Consider the following 22,846-nt stretch of genomic DNA (forward strand, 5'->3'; position numbering starts at 1 on the left):
ACTATGGTTATCACTCAATCGAATTGACAGATAGATTGGCTTCGCCCGGCCTTTGATATGAATGCAGCACGATGTTTTTTAACATAAGCTTTGAAAACCATGATCCAATGCATATCTGAATTGGATTTGGAACAACATGACTGAAATCTATTTGGATTCAGATTCAAATAATGATCGATATCTTTTGTCATATCTACATCTAACTCAAGATCAAACCCTACCGATTTTTTTTATATAAAATCCTTATTTCCAATCTTTTTTTTACTGGTTCCACTGTTACCATATAAATTCTGATCCAAATTAAACACTACTATATCAGATCTATCTTGGATAAGGGTTCGGATTCGTACTTTATACTGTATGCCACAAATAAAGAGATTTGGCACACATTACTCGTTGTGGGGATGTAGCTCAAACGGTAGAGCGCTCGCTTTGCATGCGAGAGGTACGGGGTTCGATACCCCGCATCTCCACTTTCCTTTTAAATTTCCATTTGGTTTCTATGCTACTTTTCATCTCTTGCATTATTTATTTGTATAAAGAATGAAATTTCTTTTTATTTTTGCATTTAAACAAATTCCAACAAGAAATTGGTTGTCATGTCAAAAGAAAGCAGGCATTGATGATCCAACACGGGGGCAATTTTTTGGCCAGACATGGATTGGATATTGATCAGTCTTTCAGCTGGTCCATATCCACATCTATCAAGCATGAACCGGATCCGAGTAGAATTCTGGTTCGATATCTAAGCAAATCTCATGAATCTGCTTCTTTATATATACAGCCACATCTTAGGAGCTTATGTTTTACAGGGTTTATTTTTTATATGGATATTAGTATGAAGATCCATATCCTTAAAAACGAAATTGGTTTAGATAGGAACCTGACCTGTACCCTAACCGATTTCATCCTGTAAAGAGACCCAAATATCCGATATCTTTCTGGCAGCGTTATAAAAAGCATTGCAAATGTATTGTATTTGGTTGGACCTATGGCCCGAATCCGATAAAATATTCCCAGATATGGATCTTAAGATAGATCAGTATGCACATTAGGATTTAATTTCAATTTATTTGGCTCTTTTTTCTCAGATCCAGATTTGGATTTGGATCAATGCTTTCTAATCCGATCCATTTTTACAGTTTACATCCCATGTTTCCAGCCTTTTCCAGATTCATATTGCCATATAAAATTTGGATCTGGATGCAACTGTATTATATCAAATCTAGTGCGAATTTGTTCTTATTTCTTGAAATTGATCCGCCGTGTTTGCACCTTTAGGCTGCTTCCTTTGGTCCTAATCTCTCATGGCCCATGAGGCTTATGCAAGAGAATTAGCTTTGAATCAGGTTTCTTGCAAAATGGATGTGGGTCCCAAATTGTGGATCCCATACGGATTGGATTTGCCTTGGTGGGAGATGATGAAAAGAAAAAGGCCAATTTATCTATAAAGTGAAGCTTTTAACATGTGTCACAAGATAGTCTGTTGCCCCAAAAAACATAGCATATAACACAAATAAGGTTTATTTTACCAATTAACAAGTTTGCTTAATTAGAGTCGGGTTGGATTTGGAGTTTGGATGGAGACGGGGCGGGGGAAAGTGTAAATCCATCTCTGTGTCATGTCCTCCATCCCCGGTCCAAACGGGGTGGAGCCCCGCTTTCCCCCAATCCACTGCCATCCTTATACACGCCAACGGTGGCCATGGCACCTTGCCGGACCGAATTTCCGTAGTCCGTTACCCACCCACACACCAAGATTCACGATGGAGTGGAGCGGTTGTGTAACAGCCCAAACCCTCAACAGATCATGGACCATGCGGCAGCCGTGGTCACACCCTGTGCCACGTCAGATGTAGGCCACGTAGTGGAGGATGTGCCTAACGCCTTTCCAGCATCCCCTACTCACCCACCGACTCCGAAGCTTGTGGGGGCTCGTCGGTACATTGTCGACGTGCTAAGACAACTTCCGAATGTAGTCTTTGTATTGGAATCTAGTTTTTTTTTTTCGACAGAGCTGGGGCTAGGCAGACCCTTATCATTTAGGGTTCGAACTTGCAACGTCCCAATTTATTCGATTATTCATATTTTTGAACAAAAAAGGTTTTTATAATCAATATACTATGCATTTCTTTACAGCACGGCTTGTTAGTCATTTATTATATAGGTGATATGATGCCAATCAAGCCACCGATAATAAGCAGACGACCACCAACCACTAAAAGAATTCACGTTTCTAAATATTCACAAATTAAATATATTTTAGAGGCAGCACAATAATTATATAAAAAAAAATCATTTAGAAGCCAACCACAACCCTACAAGGGAATTTCATAGTGCAGAAAGAAATTAAGCTTCCCATCAAAAGGCTGATAACCAAATTTTCACTTGCCCAGCTAAAGCAGGCCGAAAAAGCTTTTTCCGTTAACATCTAAAGCATTCATAAAATGTACAATGAGCTCTTGTGATCCAACAAATTCAAAATAAAAACAAAGTCGTACAAAAAAATCATATTAACCTAAACGGAGAACATTATGGAAATTTTAATCCAACAAATTGAGGACTCCCAAAAGATCACAAGGCAATTTGATAAGATGGTACTAAATATCTGGAACAGCCAGAGGTTCTTGAATTGTACGATGAGCTTACAGAACTACCATTATATCAGCAGTTAACTCAATTCCCTATTGAGGGTTTACTTCTACTAAGGGGAAACTAGCAGAAAAACACCATCATTGCCACCGCAGGTAAACCAGTGCAGATAACCTTCATTGCTTGATTTGATGTTCGTGCAGGTCAAGCACCGGCATCCTGTTGATCGGTTCCCAGAAGCATTCCACCAACTCTATAAAATCCAAGATAAAAGTAGCAAAACTCTGTTCTGCGATCTGTTGACTGTACGCAGAGGAGAGAATCAGTACAAACTGCCTCTCTTGTAGCATCGGCTGCGGAAGAGAACATGTTAAAGAGTAAAAAAGCCGCATTAGCATATCAACGTGACACCTGAATCATTAATTACCAAGTTGAACCCAGAAATGTATTATCGGGAAATATTTTCTAATATTTATAAATAATCTTGCTAGCCTTTCAATCAATAAGTGTTATGGAAATTATGTTGTAGCAAGCCTTTTGGATCACTCACATGCAAGACATTTGCCTGTTTTACTTCGTGAATTCCACCACAAGCCGATTAATCTCTTCAAGGAAGGAAACAAAACCCATTCCACTTGTGAGTCCACTTCCATCAACATCCTGCTCTTCAATGAGATAATGCTCAAATGGAGAAACATCATCCTGGCCTTCACGAATTAGGGTCAGCTTGGGCGTAATACTTCTTCCTTGCTTCAGCTTGTTAATTGTAGTTCGAAGAAGACCTGAAAATGTAAATAATTTTCTATGAATGAAAAGAAAAATGCAATTCTCTACCAGTTAGCATGCACAAGTTGACTTTCTGGTTCAACAAAAAAGATAGCCATAGATTATTAAGAGGAATGCCCACATTCAGGCAGCAGCATAAAGGTCAGGGCGCCATAATCTGAAATAACACACCCAATAAAAACTTGTAGTTACCTGAGCATAAGCGGAGGAACCCAGTTATCTTCTAGGTTAAGCCACAGCAGATCACAGAAGAATTATGCAAAAACCGACTTTTGGATTCCACATCACAGCATGAGATAATGCTTACATTTATTAGAATCATTATTTTGTAAGATCCATCCCAAACTAACATTTTTGTCAACAACCTGCAGGCTCTGGCTAGCTTCTATAGTGGTTAACTTTTATAAGAAACTTAATTTTCAATTGAATCAAATGGGCAAAAGTGACATCAAATGTACCACACTGATAGCAGCTTGGCGCCACCCTCGTGATTTCCTTTATTTTTGTATTTTTCTGTTGGGGGCGGGTTTGAACATCTCTCTCATTAGAAACTTATGGATCTGATGATTGAATGGGGATTAGGGGTTACTGAGAGGGATACAATGGTCTTTAGGGTCAATAAGAGTTTCATCAACATTATTTGAATTGTCAGGGGAAAGGAGGCCCTGTTTGACTCAACACCTCACCAGGGGCATTGTGATCTTTTACCTGGCTCAATGCCCCCTTAGGGGCATTACTGTTTTTTTGCGTAAAGAGAATCTCTCCTAGCGACCCTCCCAAGGTGGAACGACCATGAGGTAAGGATTTTATTTAAACATGTATGGCAATGTTGAAAGTATGCAATATATTTCTGAATTTAATTGAGGTTTCTCAATTTAGCCTACTAAGCTTTTTTGGTAGGATTTGGCTCTTTCCTTAGGAAAGAGATTGGCTCCTTGGCTCTTTGCCAAAGAAGAGGTTTTTTCAACCCTCTCCTAAAAAAAAACATGCATCTCTCTCTCTCTCTCTCTCTCTCTCTCACTCTCTCTCTCTCTCTCCACGCCTTCTTCTATTAGAGCATGAAGTTTGAGGTGGTCGGATCTGGATCTTGATCCAGATCCATATCACTCACATTACTGTTCACATTGTTGTTCATGTCTCCTAGTTCCCTATTGTATTTCATTATATATTGTGTTCCTAAAATACCTTTTATTAGTCTTCTTGTATTTTGTGTTAATAAGGGTGTTTTAGTAAAGATGTATTTAAATGTAAAGTGAATATAAATAGTCACAATGAGACACGATTTTCCTATATTGAGAATCGTGAGAGTTCAGCCCAAACCTTTCTATCGTCTTCTTTCTTTCTGCAGGAACCTAACCTCAAAAAACCTAAACCTAACATGGTATCAAAGCCATGATCCCGAGTGGAGCTATAGAATCAAGATTCAATCTTTCTTTCTCCAGGTAACAGTTGAGCCTTCTACTCTTTGTTCTTCCTCTCTTTTCTTTCCTTTTCTCTCAAATCTGCGTCTCTTTTCTTGGTTCTTAATTCTTAAATCATATAAGCATATTTCTTGATTCACTAATCTCTTTTTATTTTCGTTTTCTCATTATTTCTTCCCCTTCAAATCAGATTTGCGTATTTCTTGACTTTTTCTTTTCTCCCTAAGAACCTGGATTTGAAATCTCTTTTACCAATTTTGGCTCATTTGTGCTTTGGGTCGCATCTTTTTGGCCGAATCAGATTTATCAGATCTGAAAAATATAGCAGATGTATGTTGTTTGTTGATGATATTGTTTTGATAGATAAGTCTAGAGCTGGGGTTAATGCTAAGTTAGAATTATGGAGACAAACATTGGAAGTAAGAGGTTTTAAGTTGAGTAAGAGTAAGACATAATATATGGAATGTCGGTTTAGTAAGCAACAAAGTAGTGATGGGAGTGTAGTGAAGCTTGGTGAGCAAGAAATACCGGTAGATGATTGTTTCAAATATTTGGGATCTATCATTCAAAAGTATGAAGAAATTGATGGAGATGTAAATCATAGGATAAAGGTTGGGTGGATGAAATGGAAAAGTGCAACCGGAGTGTTGTGCGATCGTAGAATGCCATTGCGGTTGAAGGGAAAGTTTTATAGGACGACTATTAGGCCCGCTTTACAATATGACACGGAATGTTGGGCTGCCAAGAGACATCATATTCAAAAAATGAGTGTAGCTGAGATGCGTATGCTTAGATGGATGTGTGGAAATATAATAAAAGATAAGATTCGGAACGAGGAGATACGTAAGAAGGTAGGCGTTGCACCCATTGAAAACAAGATGAGAGAGAATCGTTTACGGTGGTTTGGACATATTCGGCAAAGGCCTAATGATACTCCAGTTAGAAGGATGGAGAAATGGGAAAATATATTAGTTAAAAGAGGTCGGGGTAGGCCTAGAAAAACTTGGATGGAGATGATAGGAAAGGATATGAATGCTTTGAACCTCACTGAGGACATGGCATTGGATAGAAATGACTGGAGGAGAAGGATTCATGTGGAAGACCCAGAATGATTTTCTTTGTTGGTTCATATCGCCGACCCCAATTGTTTTGGGATGAAGGCGTTGTTGTTGTTGTTGTTGTTGTTGAAAAATATATCAGATCTGGAAAATAGATTGACATCAGCTAAGGCCAACGATTCTTGTTTTGCGTCATTCAACAAAAAAAGAGATTCCAAGTTGACCTTGATGCATGATTTCATTAAGATATTCTATTTGCAGCAACATATCTGATTTATTGTTCATGTTCCTTTCTGCAAAAAAAAAAAGAACATGATTGTTATTGCTGCCAATTACTGTTGCTAATTTTCTGCATCTTGATTATTGATTATCTCATTATCTTCTTTAATTATTTGCTACCATGTTTTGTTCCTTCTGCTAATTTTTTGCATCTTGGTTATTGATTATCTCACTTTCTTCTTAATTATTTGTTGTCTTGTTTTGTTCCTTTGCATTGATTCCTTATTCACCTATCATGGATTCAAGTTCCGCTTCAGAATCCATCTCTGCTAACTTTCTTGGCCAATTAATTTCTAAAAAACTGAATAACTCCATCTACCTTACCTGGAAAAGACAGATTATTACTTTTATTAGGAGTCAGGATCTCGATGGTCACCTCGATAGATCAATTGATGCTCCATCTGAGTTTCTTATGTAGGAAGATAAAGATGACAAAGGGGCTGTAATTGCAACGAGAACCGTTAGGAATTCAGATTTTTTCAACTGGATGAAGAATGATCAAGCCTTAGTGGTCTACATCACTTCGACCTTATCTCAGGAGGTATTCGTGGGAATACTAGATGATTGCACTAGGATGACGTTACATAATACATTACAACAAACCTACTCACATATTTCAGAGGCGAAGATCATTTATTTGAAAAGATAATTTCATATGTTGAAGGAGGCATCCATGTCTATTATGGAATATTTCAACAAAATCAAGTTCATTAAAGATCAACTAGCGTTAATTGGATGTCAAGTGTTTGATAAGGACAAAATTCAGCAAGCTCTAGTTGGCTTGGGACCCGAATTTCATGTGTTATCCACTACTCTACAGTATACTGGGACCGTTTGTACTTTTGATGACCTGAAAGCCAAACTCCTCAATTATGAGATGTCGTTGAAGGAGATGTAGATACATAAAAGATTGAAGCAGATTCCCATGATGTGTTGTTTGTGTAATGAAATATGGGAAAATAAACACAATGTCCTATAATGGACATTCACACATAGAATGCAAAGATCAAGTCCACAATGGACATACACAAAAGCCACAAATGACTTGCAAACATAAAAATGTTATAAAAGCAAGAAATGGGCTTCAAAAAGCCTTACAATGCAAAGGGGTCTACCCCTTTATTTATAGACAAGAGAGAGAGTGGGAGAAAAAGGGAGTGGGCATTGGGGGGCCCAACAAGGAGTCGTTGGGCCCCCAACAGTCACATTTGTGACTGTTGAGGGTCCAACGACTCTTGGTTGGACCCCAATACAACATGTATTTAATGCATATACAAAATAAATAAAAACAGAAAAAGAAGAAAAGCATGAAAAGACTAAAATGCCCCTATTGGGCAGAATTACATAAATACCCTTAGTTGGGTATGATGGTATTATATATATATATATATATATATATATATATATATATATATATATATATATATATATATTAACACCCTTCCTCAAGCTTTACAGGGGCATGACCGAAAGCTTGTTGAGAAGGAACATAAAACGAGGAGCAACAAGAGCTTTGATGAAGAAATCCGCCAATTGGTACGCAGATGTAACGTACGACAAATCTATAGTCCCTCTTAGATATTCATCACGAATATAGTGGCAGTCCATCTCAATATGTTTAGTACGATCGTGGAAGGTATGGTTGCTTGCGATGCAAATGACACTTTTATTGTCACAGCACATCTTCGAAGGTGTAGAGATGATTATGCCCATATCATGGAGGAGACTTCTAAGCCACACAAGCTTCATGGTTGTACTAGCTATTGCACAATATTCCGCTTCTGTTGAGGACAATGATACTTCGTGTTACTTCTTGCATCTCCAGAAAATCATAGAGTCACCTAAGAATACACAGAAACCAGTAGTTGAGACTCTATCATTGGGATTTCCTCCCCAATCAGCATCAGTATAAGCAATTAAATCAAGTGATGAAGAAGAGAAAAGAAAAACTCTCTTAGTTATAGTATTTTTAATGTATCTGATGATTCTTAAGACTGCGCTCATGTGCACGGTTGTAGGTGCATGTTGAAACTGACTGACTGAGTGAACTGCATGAGCTATGTCTGGCCGAGTGATGGATAAGTATGTCAAAGACCCAACGAGTTGGCGGTAAGGAGTGGGATCTTCGAGAAGAGTTCCATCTTCCAACCTCAACTTTGCATTGATAACTTCAGGGGTTTCTATTTTCTTGTCATCTGAAATGTCAGACTTAGAACAAATGTCAGCAGCAAGTTTCATTTGAGAGAAAATGTACCTTTATGGAAAGTAGGTTACTTCAATACCTAAAAAATATCTTAAGAAACCAAGATCAGACATGTCAAAATTTTCTTTTAAAACTTTCTTAATATCATTAATTTATTGCTCATCACTTCCAATGATGATCATATCATCAACATAAAGCAGTAGAATAACTATTGAGGACCCTGCATTTTTCACAAACAAAGCGGTGTCAGTATAACATGAACGGAAATTTAAATTTGTCATTACATTGTTAAATCTATCATGCCAAGCCCTGTGACCTTGGGTACGGTCAACGCACCTAGGGTCGGGTTGACCCCACCCGGTGCCGCACCCGCGGGTGCGGCACCCTGCTAGCCGAATCCCTGTGACATAGGTTAAAATGTAACTGTAATTCCTTTTGTATATATATATATATATTCTTGTAATACCCTAAAGGGTATTTTTGTTATTTCCATTTTACGCATATTCTATTAGGAATATGATTGTACTTTTTTATTTCTTTTATTTTTTTCCTTTCTTTCTTATTTTCTTTTTTATATTCGTACCACCTTGGGGGCCCAATATAGACGTTGGAGGGGCTCCAACAGTCACATTTGTGACTGTTGGAGCATTGGAGCCCCTCCAAGGCCCTCAATGTAACCCCTATAAAAGGGGGTCCTCTCCTTTGTATTGACATTCTTGTGGGAGCATTAGCTCCATTGTAAAAGGGTTTTTACCCTATTTCTCATAATAAAGAAATATTATTTTAGCCTTTTGGCTTAACCCCTTTGTGGGTTTATGGGTTTAGCACTTTATGTGCTTTTGGTTGCCCTTTAGTGGGTTTGTGTATTTGCACCTTAAATGTGCATTTATGGGTTCATTATTGAACCATTTGTTTTCTTACATGGTATCAGAGCCAGGTCATGATCGGATTGTCTTTTGGTGCATCGGAAAGCATGTCATTCAAGAAACTTCAAAGAATGGTGAAGTATTCATTGTTTTTCTTTTTTTTCTTGAAGTTATTCAATATGTATCCCATTATGAAATTATTTTCTTGCATGTGCTTTCGTTATAATTATGTTTTGCACATTTAGTGTTTGTGGTACTTGAGAACCCTTACTTTTCACATTTCACTTGTTCGCATGTTCTAAAATATTTCCTTTTAAAAATTGGTAAACTTGTTTTTTTCTAGATATATGATTGCTCAAAAATGGGTCATATATCATATTTATTTTTTTAAAAATTGACTATTTGAACTCGTGTATGGCTTTAGGAGTTTTTTTCTAGATATATGATTGTTCATATTTTCCATGTCTTTGTGCATGTGTATCCGTGCCTTTGTGCACACTTTTTGTTTGTTAGCATTGTGTTTATACACAAACATTTATTTATATATAGAGATTTTTGCATGAATGAACATACATGGTTGTGATAAAAATTGCTTATATGTGGAGGAAGCTCTTAAAGAAAGTTGGATTGAGATTGAAATTTTTTAGTATATGAAGGATTGTGATAATTCACATACTTCTCTACAATTCATCGATTACCCATCACATATAATAGTAATTTATGAAGAATCCTTTATATAGTGATGTTTTTCAAAATTATCTTCAATTATGCAAGATTGATGATTTTTGCATAGTTGTTAACTTATAAGTTAACTTATAAAATTATATATGTTTTCTTGCTAAATGAATATTATTGGTCTTTGCTTAATACTCTTGACTTTCATATGAAACCTAATTTGTTTTGAGGTTCTCTCTTGTTTGTGTGTCTTAGTGCACTTTTTGCGAAAAATTGATATATGAATTTGATAATTCTTGAATATGAATTTCTCACATTTAAATTAAGTCTTTGTCTTTTTTTTTTATGAACCTAAGTGGTTCTTGTTAATGATAACTATTTGTGAGAATTCCGCAATCCTTGTGAAAAAGGATTGTAAAGGTCCTTCAATGTTTTTGTTTTATTTAAAGAATCTTGAAATTTTTTTGTGGTATGTTGTATGAACCATTGTGTTCATTAAGAAAGATCTTTTAAAAGAACTTCCCACATTATATAGAATCTTAATATGCATTATTTAAAATTTCATATTATGTTTATTGCATAATAAGATCTTTTGGTATAAAAGATTTCATTAGTTTGGATTTTCTTCCAAATGGTGCAAGTTTATAAACTTGTTTGTTTGTATTTTTTCACGTAAGATTTCCAAACCTCTTGATTGTATCACTTCTATTAAAGGATGCCTACGTTGGCCGTAATATGTTCTCATTTTCTTGCATTGAATTACACTTATTGAGCATATAATTGCATAATTAAAGCTTGAGAGTCTCAAGCTCTCCTCTTTCTTCAAGCATATTTTCATTACATGTCTTTGTGCATGTTTGCATTATTTTAAGCCTTTGTGCGTATTTGTTTAAGTGTAGTTTGAGTGCTTTCGTGCATATCTTTTGTGAAAGCATTAGTGCTTGTTTGAACACTCTTTAAAGAGGCTTTTATTTTTTAGTGCCTTTCTCAAGGCTTGTGTATGTATTTTTCCTTAGTGAACTTGGCTATTGACTCTTTTATTTGTCCATTATAGGACATTGTAAGTGATTATAGCACTTTTTATGTTTTCGCATATCTCATTACAATCAAAGAATATTAAATCTTGGTTTTTACTCTTGATTATCCCAAAAATGGTTCGTATTTACTATGGACTTTATCGTCGGTTTGCCTAAGACACGAAGAAAGAACAATGTGATTTGGGTGATCGTTGACCGACTCACCAAATCAGCTTATTTCCTTCCTGTATTAGTCAGTCTTTAGACAGTTTGGCGGACCTCTACATTCGTGAGATTGTGAGGTTGCACGGTATTCCTGTATCTATCATCTCCGATCGTGATCTGAGGTTTACCTCTTGGTTTTGGGGACAACTTCAAATCGCTTTGGGTACAAATTTAAAATTCAGCACCGCTTTTCACCCTAAGACAGACAGACAGTCTGAACTCACAATTCAGACTTTGGAGGACATGTGTGCGTTCATGATGGACTGGAAGGGAGAATGGGATTCTCATACCAGTCTGGCTGAATTCGCGTACAACAACAGTTATCACGCTAGCATCGGGATGGCCCCTTACGAGGCCTTGTATGGAAAACACTGCCGTTCGCCTCTCTACTGGGATGAGGTTGGCGAGCGAAGGATGGAATCTCCTGTAGTGCTACAACACTACACTCAGCAGGTGCAGATGATACGAGAGTGACTCGTACTGCACAGAGTCGGCAGAAAAGTTACGCAGATCGTCGTCATCGAGAGCTCACCTTCTCGATAGGAGATATGGTTTTTGTTAAGGTATCTCCCACAAAGAGCATTTTTCGGTTTGAGAAAAAGGGAAAACTAAGCTCTAGATTTGTCGGACCGTTCGAGATCCTGGAACGGATTGGGGAAGCAGCTTACCGTGTGACTTTACCTCCTCAGTACACTCAGATCCATAATGTTTTTCATGTATCCATGCTTCGAAAATGCGTTCACGACCCATCACACATTATCCATTATGATGATGTAGACATTCAGAAGGATTTGTCTTTCGAGGAAAGACCAGTCGAGATCGTTGATCGTCGAGATCAAGTGCTTAGATCAAAGACGATATCTCTTGTAAAGGTGCGTTGGAAGCACCATAGGATAGAGGAATGTACTTGGGAGCCTGACTCTGATATTAGGGAGAAATACCCTGACTTGTACTTTGATCGATAAGTTCACTTTAATTTCAAGGACGAAATTATTTTAAGGAGGGTTGGATGTAAAACCCAGTTTAAAAAAAAAGATCGGACCCGGGTCGGGTCCAGACCCGACCCGGATCCAACCCGTGCCCAGCCCCTTGAAAAAGGCTTTCGGAGGGGCTGGCAGCCCACAGAGGGGGGGAATCGCCGACGACACAGGGGGTGGGCCCTGTGTGCGCCCCTCCTTTTAAAAGGGTGAGAGGGGAGGGCTTACGAGCCTCTCCCCCGATCCCCCGACTTTATCTCGTCTCTCCCCCTCTGTCTCTGCTCTCCCTCCCTGACTCCATCTCTCCCTCGTTCCCTCACTCGCCTCCCCAGCAAGCCCCGTCGGCGACGTCTCCCTCTCCGGCGAGCTCCCTTCACGACAACCACTCCCCGGCGACCTCCCTTCTCTCCGCCAGCCTCAGGTGAGTCCCCTCCCTCTCGCAGTCTCCTCTCCTGATAACGGCAGGCAGGGGCCAAAGGCCCCTGCGACTCTCTCTCTCTCTCTGATTACCTTCCGGCAGGGGGGCATCGGCCCCTGCCCCTCTTCTTTTCAAAAATCCAGCAGGGGCCGATGGCCCCAGACCTTTTTTTTCATGAACGACAAGGGCCATTGGCCCCTGCCTCCTCTTTGAAAGTCGCAGGGGGCCTTTGGCCCCTGCGCTCTCTCTCTCTCTCTGCTCATTTTTTTTTTCCTGCACTTTTTACTGTTTCGGCAGGGGCCATCGGCCCCTACCCTTCGCTTTCTGGTAGGGGTCGATGGCCCCTGCCCTTCCCCTAGAAGAGAAGCAGAAGCCTTTGGCTCCTGCCTCCTTTTTTGGAAACCCAGCAGGGGCCAATGGCCCCTGCCTCATCTTCCGAGGGTCGCATGTGGGCATTTGGCCCCTACGACCCCCTCTCTCTCTCTCTCTCGTTTTGCCTTCCGACAGGCCAACGAAAGGGGGTGGGAAGCCCCCTTCCATTCGAGGTAGAACTGCCGGCAAGGGCCTTTGGCCCTTGCCCCATGATTCTTCAGGACTCGGCAGGGGCCCTTGGCCCCTGCCTCATTTTTTTTTCTTTTTAGAAAGTCGATAGGGGTCAAAGGCCCCTGTCTTGTCTTTTGAGAAGCTAGCAGGGGCCTTTGGCCCCTGCCGCCCGAATATGTCCGACTGACAGTGGAAATAAGCCCCTGGCCAGCCTTTGTTCTATTTTCAATTAAGATTCATGCTAATATCGTACTCTTGCAGTGTTACACAACGAAGCCCGTTCGCGCCCCACAAACTAAACCAACGATCACCTACGCTCGTAGACGACTTCTTCCTCACAATACCCCAAGGTAAAGGAAGTTGCACAAGGACTTAAATAATTAAATCGAGCTTAAATAATTAAAGATTAAAAGGACTTAATTACATATTTATATACATATACGTATATAAGTACGCTTTTAATTCAAGGACGTGGTTTCGCGATCCTTGTCCTTTGCTTTCGCATTTCTTGTTTTTGTTTGTCGTCGCGCTTTGTGCCCAGGCTTTTGCTTTCGTATTTACTACTTATTATCTTTTAATTCAAGGACACGGTTTCACGATCCTTGTCCTTTGCTTTCGCATTTCCTGTTTTTGTTTGCCGTCGCGCTTTGCGCCCAGGCTTTTGCTTTCGTATTTACTATTTACTGTCTTTTAATTCAAGGACGCGGTTTCGCGATCCTTGTTATTTGCTTTCGCATTTCCTGTTTCTGTTTGTCGTCGTGCTTCGCGCCTAGGCTCTTGTTTTTCGCATTATTGTCTTTCGTTTTTGCCTTGCCATCGACTCAGTATATTCGGGAGGAATATCTTTTCCACCTTTTTACCCGATATGTTTTGGGAAAATCCTTGATCTGGGACAAGATCAAGTTGTTGGGCGATGGGTTGTTTTGCGAAGCCCATTTACCAAGACCAGTGTCGAGGCTTGCGTAGCACCCAGACACTGCGTCATCGGATGCGAGATTCGAGAAAATCACATGTCATATGTAGGCAAGTTGTTGATCGTTTCGAAAGATTTAGAATGTTAAAATAAATTTTTAAAATATTATATCTTTGTGAAACACACTCCCGAGGCTCCTATTAAGGACCTATATCCCTTTCCTCGTAATGTACTCTTGAACATGCGAGGCATGTTAGTACTACGACGATTGGATGAGATGGTCTTATGACCTCGATTAATGCTTTGTGCACGTTGTTGAAAACACATATAAAAAAATGGGATCGCCTTCATAGGCAAGATGCTCGTTTTGACCTAATGGACCAGAACATGAAGAATGAGGCAACGGCTAAGAAACTCTGTCGCGCTCGATTCAACCTGGCTTCGTCAAGAGAGAGGACGAAGGGTACCAACTCCGATGGACAGACCATTTATTGTTTTTTACGGACAAAAGACATGTCTTCCCCAGTCATCGGAGGTTAGGGGGGATAGGGGCTACATAAGTTAGCCTAACACTTCTGCAGAAGTTGGATGCATCCCTATCAGGCCTTGGGGACTTACTCGCTCGACCATCGGTCGTCTCCATAGGAATAGGATTCAGTCAGACAACCGAGATATCTTAAAATACTTAACATAATGAACACTCGGCTTGGTCTCGGCTGTTTCGACTCACGTGTCATGTATGAATCCGCATGGCCGGTTAACAAGTAATAACTAAATTGAGCAATGTCACCTTTCAGTTTGTTGCACTTAGCTTGTTTCTCCAGTTTATCTGCTTAGCTTGCTTGCGTAAATTGTTTGTTTAAGCCTTCTTGATTAGCTTATTTGCTTAATTTGCCTGTTACTACCTGCTGCATAAATTATTTATGACTAATTTAGTTCTTTCTGTTTTTGTGGTCACCTACTAGTTTTTCGCAAAACTAACCCATTTCATGGGTACAGGTGACGAATAGGTGGATCACAGGCGATGACGCGACTGCGAGATGACTTCAGGATCCACTGTTTCTGCTCTAGTTCTTCTCCTTGACATTTTGGTTTTTGTTACAATTGCCCTAAAGGAATCCAAATTTTGTACAAACCTGACACTCTCTTTTAATAGAATAAATGGTTTCCTAAGTATTATTGCAGATCGTCCATGGTAAATCCTTGTTCTCTCGCTAACGTGCCCAGAGTTGTCAAACTTGTCATTTTTCTTTTAAAGAAATCGTTTCCGCTGATTTTAAAAATAAACTCTGTAAAGAAAAGAAAATTTTCAACTATTTCAAGGGAATTATAAAGTTCGAAATTTTGGGGCGTTACATTTAGCACAAATGTATTACCCAATACACACACACAAACATATCCACTTTGCAGAAAGACATTTTTTTTTTCACGGAAATGCACACGCTTTAGGATAAGAAAATAAACTCATTCTTTCAGAGGAGATGAGATGATGTTGACCCAGTCTATCTAGCGAATTGCACAAATTTTCTAAAGAGAAACTTCTGGAAATTTTATCACAAACCTTTTAACATTCAAAACCAGTTTCAATCCTATGTTCTGAAGATGAGCAACACAATTAAGTTCTTTAATACTGCAAGCATAGATCTTGTAATAAGTAAATGAGCCACCAGCTTGAAACGCCACAAAGAGAACAATTTGCAGAATGTAAAACTAAGAAGCAAAGTTTGTCATGAATGTTCATCACCCCTCTTGACGTCAAACCAAAAATATCAAACTGCATCCAGCCAAGAAATACATTGGAACCTTCAACTTTGTATCTTTGAATAGTTTAAAACTTTAAATAATATCCTCTTCAAAAAAGAATAGTTTAATCATATAAGTAAACTATACAGCAAGCTTGGAACTAATATATGGCCTTTCATTGTGAATTGAATGAATGAAAAGTGAAGAGGGTGACTTACAGTCTTGTGGAGGGGGAAATGGTAGCATTGGATCAACTGTAGAAGAATAATAAACGATGAGATTTGTAAAAGCATCCAGAAAAAATATTGGACTCCCACTGGTTATCAAAGCAGCACGACTTAATGAATGGCGTGGGTAAGCTTGTTTGTCTGGAGTAGCATATGATGTCAATACAGGATACACAGCACGTTGGAGTGAACTTGGATCCAGTGCACTGCATTTAAAAGTGTAATAATGAAACATTAATCACGACATGAAAAGGAGAGCTCCATAGTTTTTTAAGATTGGTCCATTACAGAAGCAATGAAGAGTTGAAGACTGAAAAATGGCTAAGGAATTCGATAACAAGAGCAAATATTGAAAATCCCATAATTTCTAAGAAACAGATATTATTGGATGCATCATCAATCTCCTTATATAAATAGATCACAAAAATGACTCGGTGCTAATGTAACATGCATAATCACACATAATTAATTTATAACTTTATATTACCTACTTCAACTTGATATATTACATTTATCAACAAGAATTTACAAATGATAGAGATATACACCAAACCATAGCATATTAGCCATGAGAAACAAACAGCAATTTTTAGTTGGTCAGTTATCAACAATAATTTACAAATGATAGACCTGTACAAGAAACCATAGCATGAGTAGCCATGAGAAACAAACAGCACCTTTTAGTAAGTCAAGATCAGAATGAGAGGATAATATCAGTACCTGAACAGACACTGGAGGTATATCCGATAGTCAGGATGTACACCTTCTTCATGAAAGCGAAGAAGTGGATTTCGAAGTAATGCAAATATGAGACGAGGTAATGATTGCAATTGTGGACATTGTGAAAATGCCACATCTATACGAGAAGTTGAATTTATATTTTCATAATGTTCAACTTTAAAAGCATCGTTATACTGAGACAAGAGAATAACTAGCCAATCACGAAGCAGTATCCTGCCTTCCCTCACCCCTTGCTCCAAAGAAGCTTGAATAACCTGCAGCAATTGCAGCAGACCAACTCAACAGACAGTTAACAGAAGTTTGATATATCTTTAGGGTAATAACTAATAAACTTATTTCCCACAAGAACATCATGAGTACTAGCATGATTCTCCGAGAAATTCTTCAAGAAGTGCAAAATTACAGAAAACAGACTGCAGTTCCAGGACTTTCAAATATGAAGTACCAATAGTTTTAAGATTTGCATTCGCTCAAAGATAGCATTTCCTTGTTCTAAACAGTAGATCCAAATTGACATTCATTGAACAGATGCAATTCCTGGACCCCTGCCATTTTTATCTTGACATTTCTTTCAATCGTAAAAATAACTGCTTCTTGAACAAATTTGCTCATTCAACCTGTTAGAACAACACTATTACACTCCCAAGTGCTGCCACCCATGTGCTTTCAATTGCTTGCTTAATGAATGTAATTTTCCTGACAAGTCCTAATCCATTTTTCTTGAGTAACTATTAATTCATTTTTAGTCTTTTTTCACATTTTCTTTTGAAGGAAAACTGCACATACTTGCCCCCTGTTTGGATCACTTTATAAGTTGCTTCTTGCCATTGGTGCTTATTTTAAATAGCAAGTTTTGGCGTTTGGATATTTTACTTTTGTTTTTTTAAAGAGATTTTATAAATGTCACCTTTTTTTTCAAAAATAGGGTTTTCTTAACAATTATTTATTTTCTTCCATTACACCTCCATCATCCCATCACCACCACTACCTCTCCAACATCACCATCACCACCACCACCATCACTACCACCACTTCCCTACCATATTACCACCGCCGCCATCACCATTGCCATTACCGCCACAACCACCACCATCATTACCACCACCACCATCATCACTACCACCACCATTGTCATTAGCATAACCACCATCACCATCATCATTACCACCACTATCATCACCATCACCACCACCACTACCGCCACCACCATCATCAACCACCACCACCATCTACTGTCACTATCATCACCACTACCCACTAATCTTTTTTTCTTCTTCATTATAATTTAAACAGTTGGTGATCCAAACATTCACTTAATTAAAAGGCAAGAATCTCCTTTATAAAATGTGCATAAATTTATACATGTAAGCAATAAGTAAAAATAGATCCAAACAGGGCCTTGGACATCTTAACTCATTCAACCAGTTAAAAAATGACCTAAAATTTTGTTATTCAATGTTCAGTATGTAATGAAGAATGCAGAAATACAAATTATAAGAGAACTCTTAAAAGAGTTTAACAAAGAGCCAAGTAGCACAAGCACATAATGTGCACAATACACAAACCCACTAAGGGGCAAATGCCAAAAGGCAAAGAAAAATATTATTAATGAGTGAAAAAGAGAGAGAACAAAAGCTACTTTACACGAGGGAGAGGCCCTCAATTTATAGAAGAAAAGGAGCACTTGAGAGGGGGACATTGGGGCTCCCATTATAGTCGTTGGGGAGCCCTATCAGTCATATTAATGACTGTTGGGGACCCCGACGACTATAAGGGTGGGCTCCCCAATGGTCCCAATACATTCAAAAAAAAAGGAGAAAAAATAATACAAAAAACAAAAGGGAAAACCTAAGAAAAATAAAATGTACAGCAAAATTACCAAAATACCCCTATTGGGTATTTTGATATATATATATATATATATATATATATATATATATATATATATATATATATATATATATATTAACACCCCTCATCAAACTTTACGGAGAGTAAACCGAAAGTTTGCTAAGGAGAAACAAGAAGCGAGAAGTCGAAAGCGCCTTGGTGAAGAAGTCAGCCAGTTGATATTCTGATGTAACAAAAGGTAATGTAATAGTTCTCCTAAGGTATTCATCTCAAATATATATATATATATATATATTAACACCCCTCCTCAAACTTTACGGAGAGTAAACCGAAAGTTTGCTAAAGAGAAACAAGAAGCGAGAAGTCGAAAGCGCCTTCGTGAAGAAGTCAGCCAGTTGATATTTTGATATTCTGATGTAACAAAAGGTAACGTAATAGTTCTCCTAAGGTATTCATCTCAAATATATATATATATATATTAACACCCCTCCTCAAACTTTACGGAGAGTAAACTGAAAGTTTGCTAAGGAGAAACAAGAAGCGAGAAGTCGAAAGCGCCTTGGTGAAGAAGTCAGCCAGTTGATATTCTGATATTCTGATGTAACAAAAGGTAATATAATAGTTCTCCTAAGGTATTCATCTTAAATATAGTGACAGTTAATTTCAATATGCTTGGTGCGCTCATAGAAAGTATGATTGCATGCAATGTAGATCGCACTCTTGTTGTCCCAACACATCTTGGAAGGAGTTGAGATGATGACCCTTATCACAAAAAAGACTTCTAATTCATACAATCTCCATGGTTGTAGTCGTCATGGCACGATATTCAGCTTCTGTTGAAGACAAAGATATTTTTTTATGCTTCTTGTACCTTCAAGAAATAAGCGAATCCCTTAAGAAAATACAAAAATCAATAGTTGAGATTTGATCATTGGGATTACCTCCCCAATCGGCATAAGTATACAACAACAACAACTATGCCTTCATCCCAAAACAATTGGGGTCGGCGATATGAACCAAAAAAGAAAATCATTTTGGGTCCTCCACATGAATCCTTCTCCTCCAATCATTTCTATCCAATGCCATGTCCTCGGCATAAGTATAAGCAGTTAAATTAAAAGAAGAAGAAGATGATAAGAAAAGCCCTTTTGAGATAGTATTCTTGATATATCGCATAATTCTCATGACAGCTGCCATATGAACTGTCGTAAGAGCATGCTGAAACTGGCTTACCATATGGACAGCATGAGCGATATCCGGTCGGGTGATGGATAAATAAGTAAGAGATCCAATTAATTGTCGATAAAGAGCAGGATCATCAAGTAGAACACCATCTTCAAGTCTTAATTTGGCATTTATAATTTTAGGAGTTTCTACTTTCTTATCATCTGAAATCTCCGACTTAGCACAAATGTCTGTTGTCAGCTTCATTTGAGATACAATATAACCACTCTGTTAATAAACTACCTCAATACCTAAAAAATATCTCAGAAAACCCAAGTCAGACATCAAAAGTTTTTTTTAACATAGACTTAATGCCATTTACTCTCTCTTTGTCACTTCTTGTGATGTTCATATCATCAACATAAAGAAGAAGAATCACAATAAAATCACTTGTTTTCTTAACAAAGATAGCAGTGTCAGTATAACATGAGACAAAACCTAAGTTAATCAATATATTACTAAATTTGTCATACCAAGGCTTGGGAGTTTGTTTAAGACCATATAATGTTTTCTTTAGTTTCAAAACTTTTTCATTTAAATTCATACCAGGAGGAGGATCCATATAGACCTCTTCAATAAGACCTCCATTTAAAAAGACATTTTTAACATCAAGTTAATAAATGTCATTTTTTAATAGAAACAATAGCAATAAGAGCTCGAACACTTGTCATTCGAGCTACTGGGGCAAACGTCTCATCATAATCTACCCCAAACTCTTGTGTATATCCTTTGACTACCAATCTAGCCTTATATCTTTCTAAGGAACCATCACTTTTCGTTTTTACCTTAAAGACCCATCTACATTATATGGGTTTCTTTCCTTGAGGAGGATTAACAATTTTTCAAGTTTGTACTTTCTTAAGTGCATTAAGTTCATGTTCCATGGCTTCGTTTCATATTGTCTATCATCATTGTAATGAGATGGTTCATAAAATGAGTGGATGGCTAATAAACAAGTTTTAAAATGTGGTGAAAAAGACTCAAAACACAAATCTATTTGGTGCTTTAGAGATACGATTTGACCTTTGAGGTGATTCTTCTAAAGATATATTTTGAGAAAAATTTTCAAAAGCACATGGATGAGTATTTTCACTTCTAGTATAAACTTGAGTATTATTTGTTACATGTGCATCTATATTTTCATGAGTCATTTCTTTCATTATTAAAAGTTTGTTCATTTTTATTTTCAACATCATTGAAAAGTTCAAGATTCTCAATAGAATTTAATTCATCTTGTTGAGTTAGTAAATCAAATAAGAAAGAATAATCAATGTTTTCTTTTGGTTCGTATTTGTAAAATTGTTTTCTTCTTCAAGAAAAGTAACATCTTTTGAAATATAAAGTTTATTATTTGATAAGTCAAAGCATTGATATCCTTTTTATTTTTCACCGTACCCTAAGAAAACGCATTCAATAGCCTTTGGAGAAAGCTTATTATTTTTGTGAGTAAGAACATAACATTTACAACAAAAATTCTTAGCCTTTTGAAATCCAAAGATATATTATAAAGTTTTTCAAAAGGAGAAACATTTTTTTAAAGATGACGAAGGAGTGCTATTAATAAGATATGTTGAAGTTAAAGCAGCTTCGGCCCAAAAAGACTTTGGAATATTTTTAGAAATTAAAAGGGTTCTAGTTGTTTATATAATATGCCTATGTTTTCTTTCCGCAAGACCATTTTGTTGCGGTGTGTTAGGACAAGATCTTTGATGACAAATTTTATTTTGTCGTAAATAAGTTTAAAATTCATTTGACATATATATCCGATCTTAGAATAGATAAATTACTTAGAAATTGATTCTTAATCATTGCATGAAAATCTTTAAAGACGAAAAACACATCGGATTTTTTATTTAGAAAGAAGATCCATGTATATCTAGTGAAATCATCCACAAAAATTACATAATATGAGAAATCGCCCTTAGACATGATAGGAGAAGGACCCCAAACATCGGAATGAACAAATTCAAAAGGCCGTATAGAGACAAAACTTCATTGTGAAAATGGAGTGACTTTTAATTTACCAAAGATGCAATCTTTACAAGTCATAACTTTCTCATTACAAGAATTTTCCAAAAAAAGAGAAAAGAGACATCTTTGAAAAATTTGGATGGCCAAGTCTCTTGTGCCAAACTTCATACTTTTGACATTTACAAAATTACAAAATGACTTGGATGGTAGAGTCAAAAAATCTATAAAATATAGATCGCCCCTCCTATGGCCTTGCCCAATGAGCTTCTCTGACTTGAGATTCTGCACGATGCAATCTTTAGGTGAGAAAGATACTTTGCAACCCTGATCGGTAATTTGAGAGACCGAAAATAAGTTTAAGTTGATTTTTGGAACCACCCTTACTTTTGGAACAAAAAATTCTTGAGAATGTTTTAAATCAAGTGTTCCAATGTTTTCAATTTTCAAAGAAGTCTTATCGGCCGTTGAAACATAAGATGTTATGGGGGTGGAATAGACATTAGAAAGGACATTTTTATGTGGTGTCATGTGAAAAGAAGCACTGGAGTCCAAAATCCATATACTTGGAGGAGGTTGCGATGGCGGCACCCGAAGTAGAGGAACACTTCAGAAGATGTTGAAGTTCCCCCGAGATTTGATTTAAAGTGTCGTTAATGTCTCCTCCATTGTTGTCCACTTCTTTATTTTGGACATTTTCAATCACGGCCACTTTTCCTTTAAACTTAGGACAAACCAGAGTTACCGGAAGCGCCTAGGCAAACGGGGAAGCGCGCTTCAGAAGCGTGAAACGTCGCGCTTCCGAAGCGTGAGGGGAAGTGTCCCACTTTTTTGGGAAGCGCACTTCCCTTTTATGGGAAGTGTGTTTCCCTTTTATGGGAAACACGCTTCCCATTTATAGGAAGCGCGCTTCCCCCACGCTTCCCCATTTTTTCCATTTTTTTCGCTTCCCCCTCGCTTCTGGTTCGCTTCCTAGGTCGCTTCCGAGACGGTTCGGAATTTTCTTCTAAGTGGTCCCACGCTTCCCCGCTTCCTAAATTTTTTAAAGTGTCTCACTTCCTGCTCCCGCTTCCCGTATCGCTTTCCGCTCCCGCTTCCTCGACTGGTAACTCTGGGACAA

At 37.9% G+C, this 22,846-nt stretch overlaps 1 protein-coding gene and 1 non-coding gene across 4 annotated transcripts in view; one reads left to right on the plus strand and one right to left on the minus strand.

The window, feature by feature from the left end:
• Positions 1 to 400: 400 nt before the first annotated feature.
• TRNAA-UGC (transfer RNA alanine (anticodon UGC)) lies at positions 401 to 473 on the plus strand. The gene has a single exon. It is a non-coding gene; the product is annotated as a tRNA-Ala (tRNA).
• Positions 474 to 2,516: 2,043 nt separating this feature from the next.
• LOC149848723 (protein transport protein SEC23 D-like) overlaps positions 2,517 to 22,846 on the minus strand; it is a 63,836-nt gene continuing 43,506 nt past the window's right edge. The window contains exons 12-15 of one of the 3 annotated variants that reach the window (XM_089997135.1): positions 16,663 to 16,937; positions 15,934 to 16,148; positions 3,143 to 3,374; positions 2,517 to 2,895 (exon numbers count right to left, since the gene is read on the minus strand). In XM_089997135.1, coding sequence (XP_089853261.1) covers positions 3,163 to 3,374; positions 15,934 to 16,148; positions 16,663 to 16,937 — 702 coding nt within the window. In that variant the 3' untranslated portion in view covers positions 2,517 to 2,895; positions 3,143 to 3,162. Of the gene's footprint in view, positions 2,946 to 3,142; positions 3,375 to 15,933; positions 16,149 to 16,662; positions 16,938 to 22,846 lie in introns of all 3 variants that reach the window. The other 2 variants (XM_089997132.1, XM_089997141.1) reach the window with 2 other exon arrangements.

Source organism: Nuphar pumila, chromosome 1, assembly GCF_984573655.1.
Source record: "Nuphar pumila chromosome 1, dmNupPumi1.hap1.1, whole genome shotgun sequence".
NCBI classification, from domain to species: domain Eukaryota; kingdom Viridiplantae; phylum Streptophyta; class Magnoliopsida; order Nymphaeales; family Nymphaeaceae; genus Nuphar; species Nuphar pumila.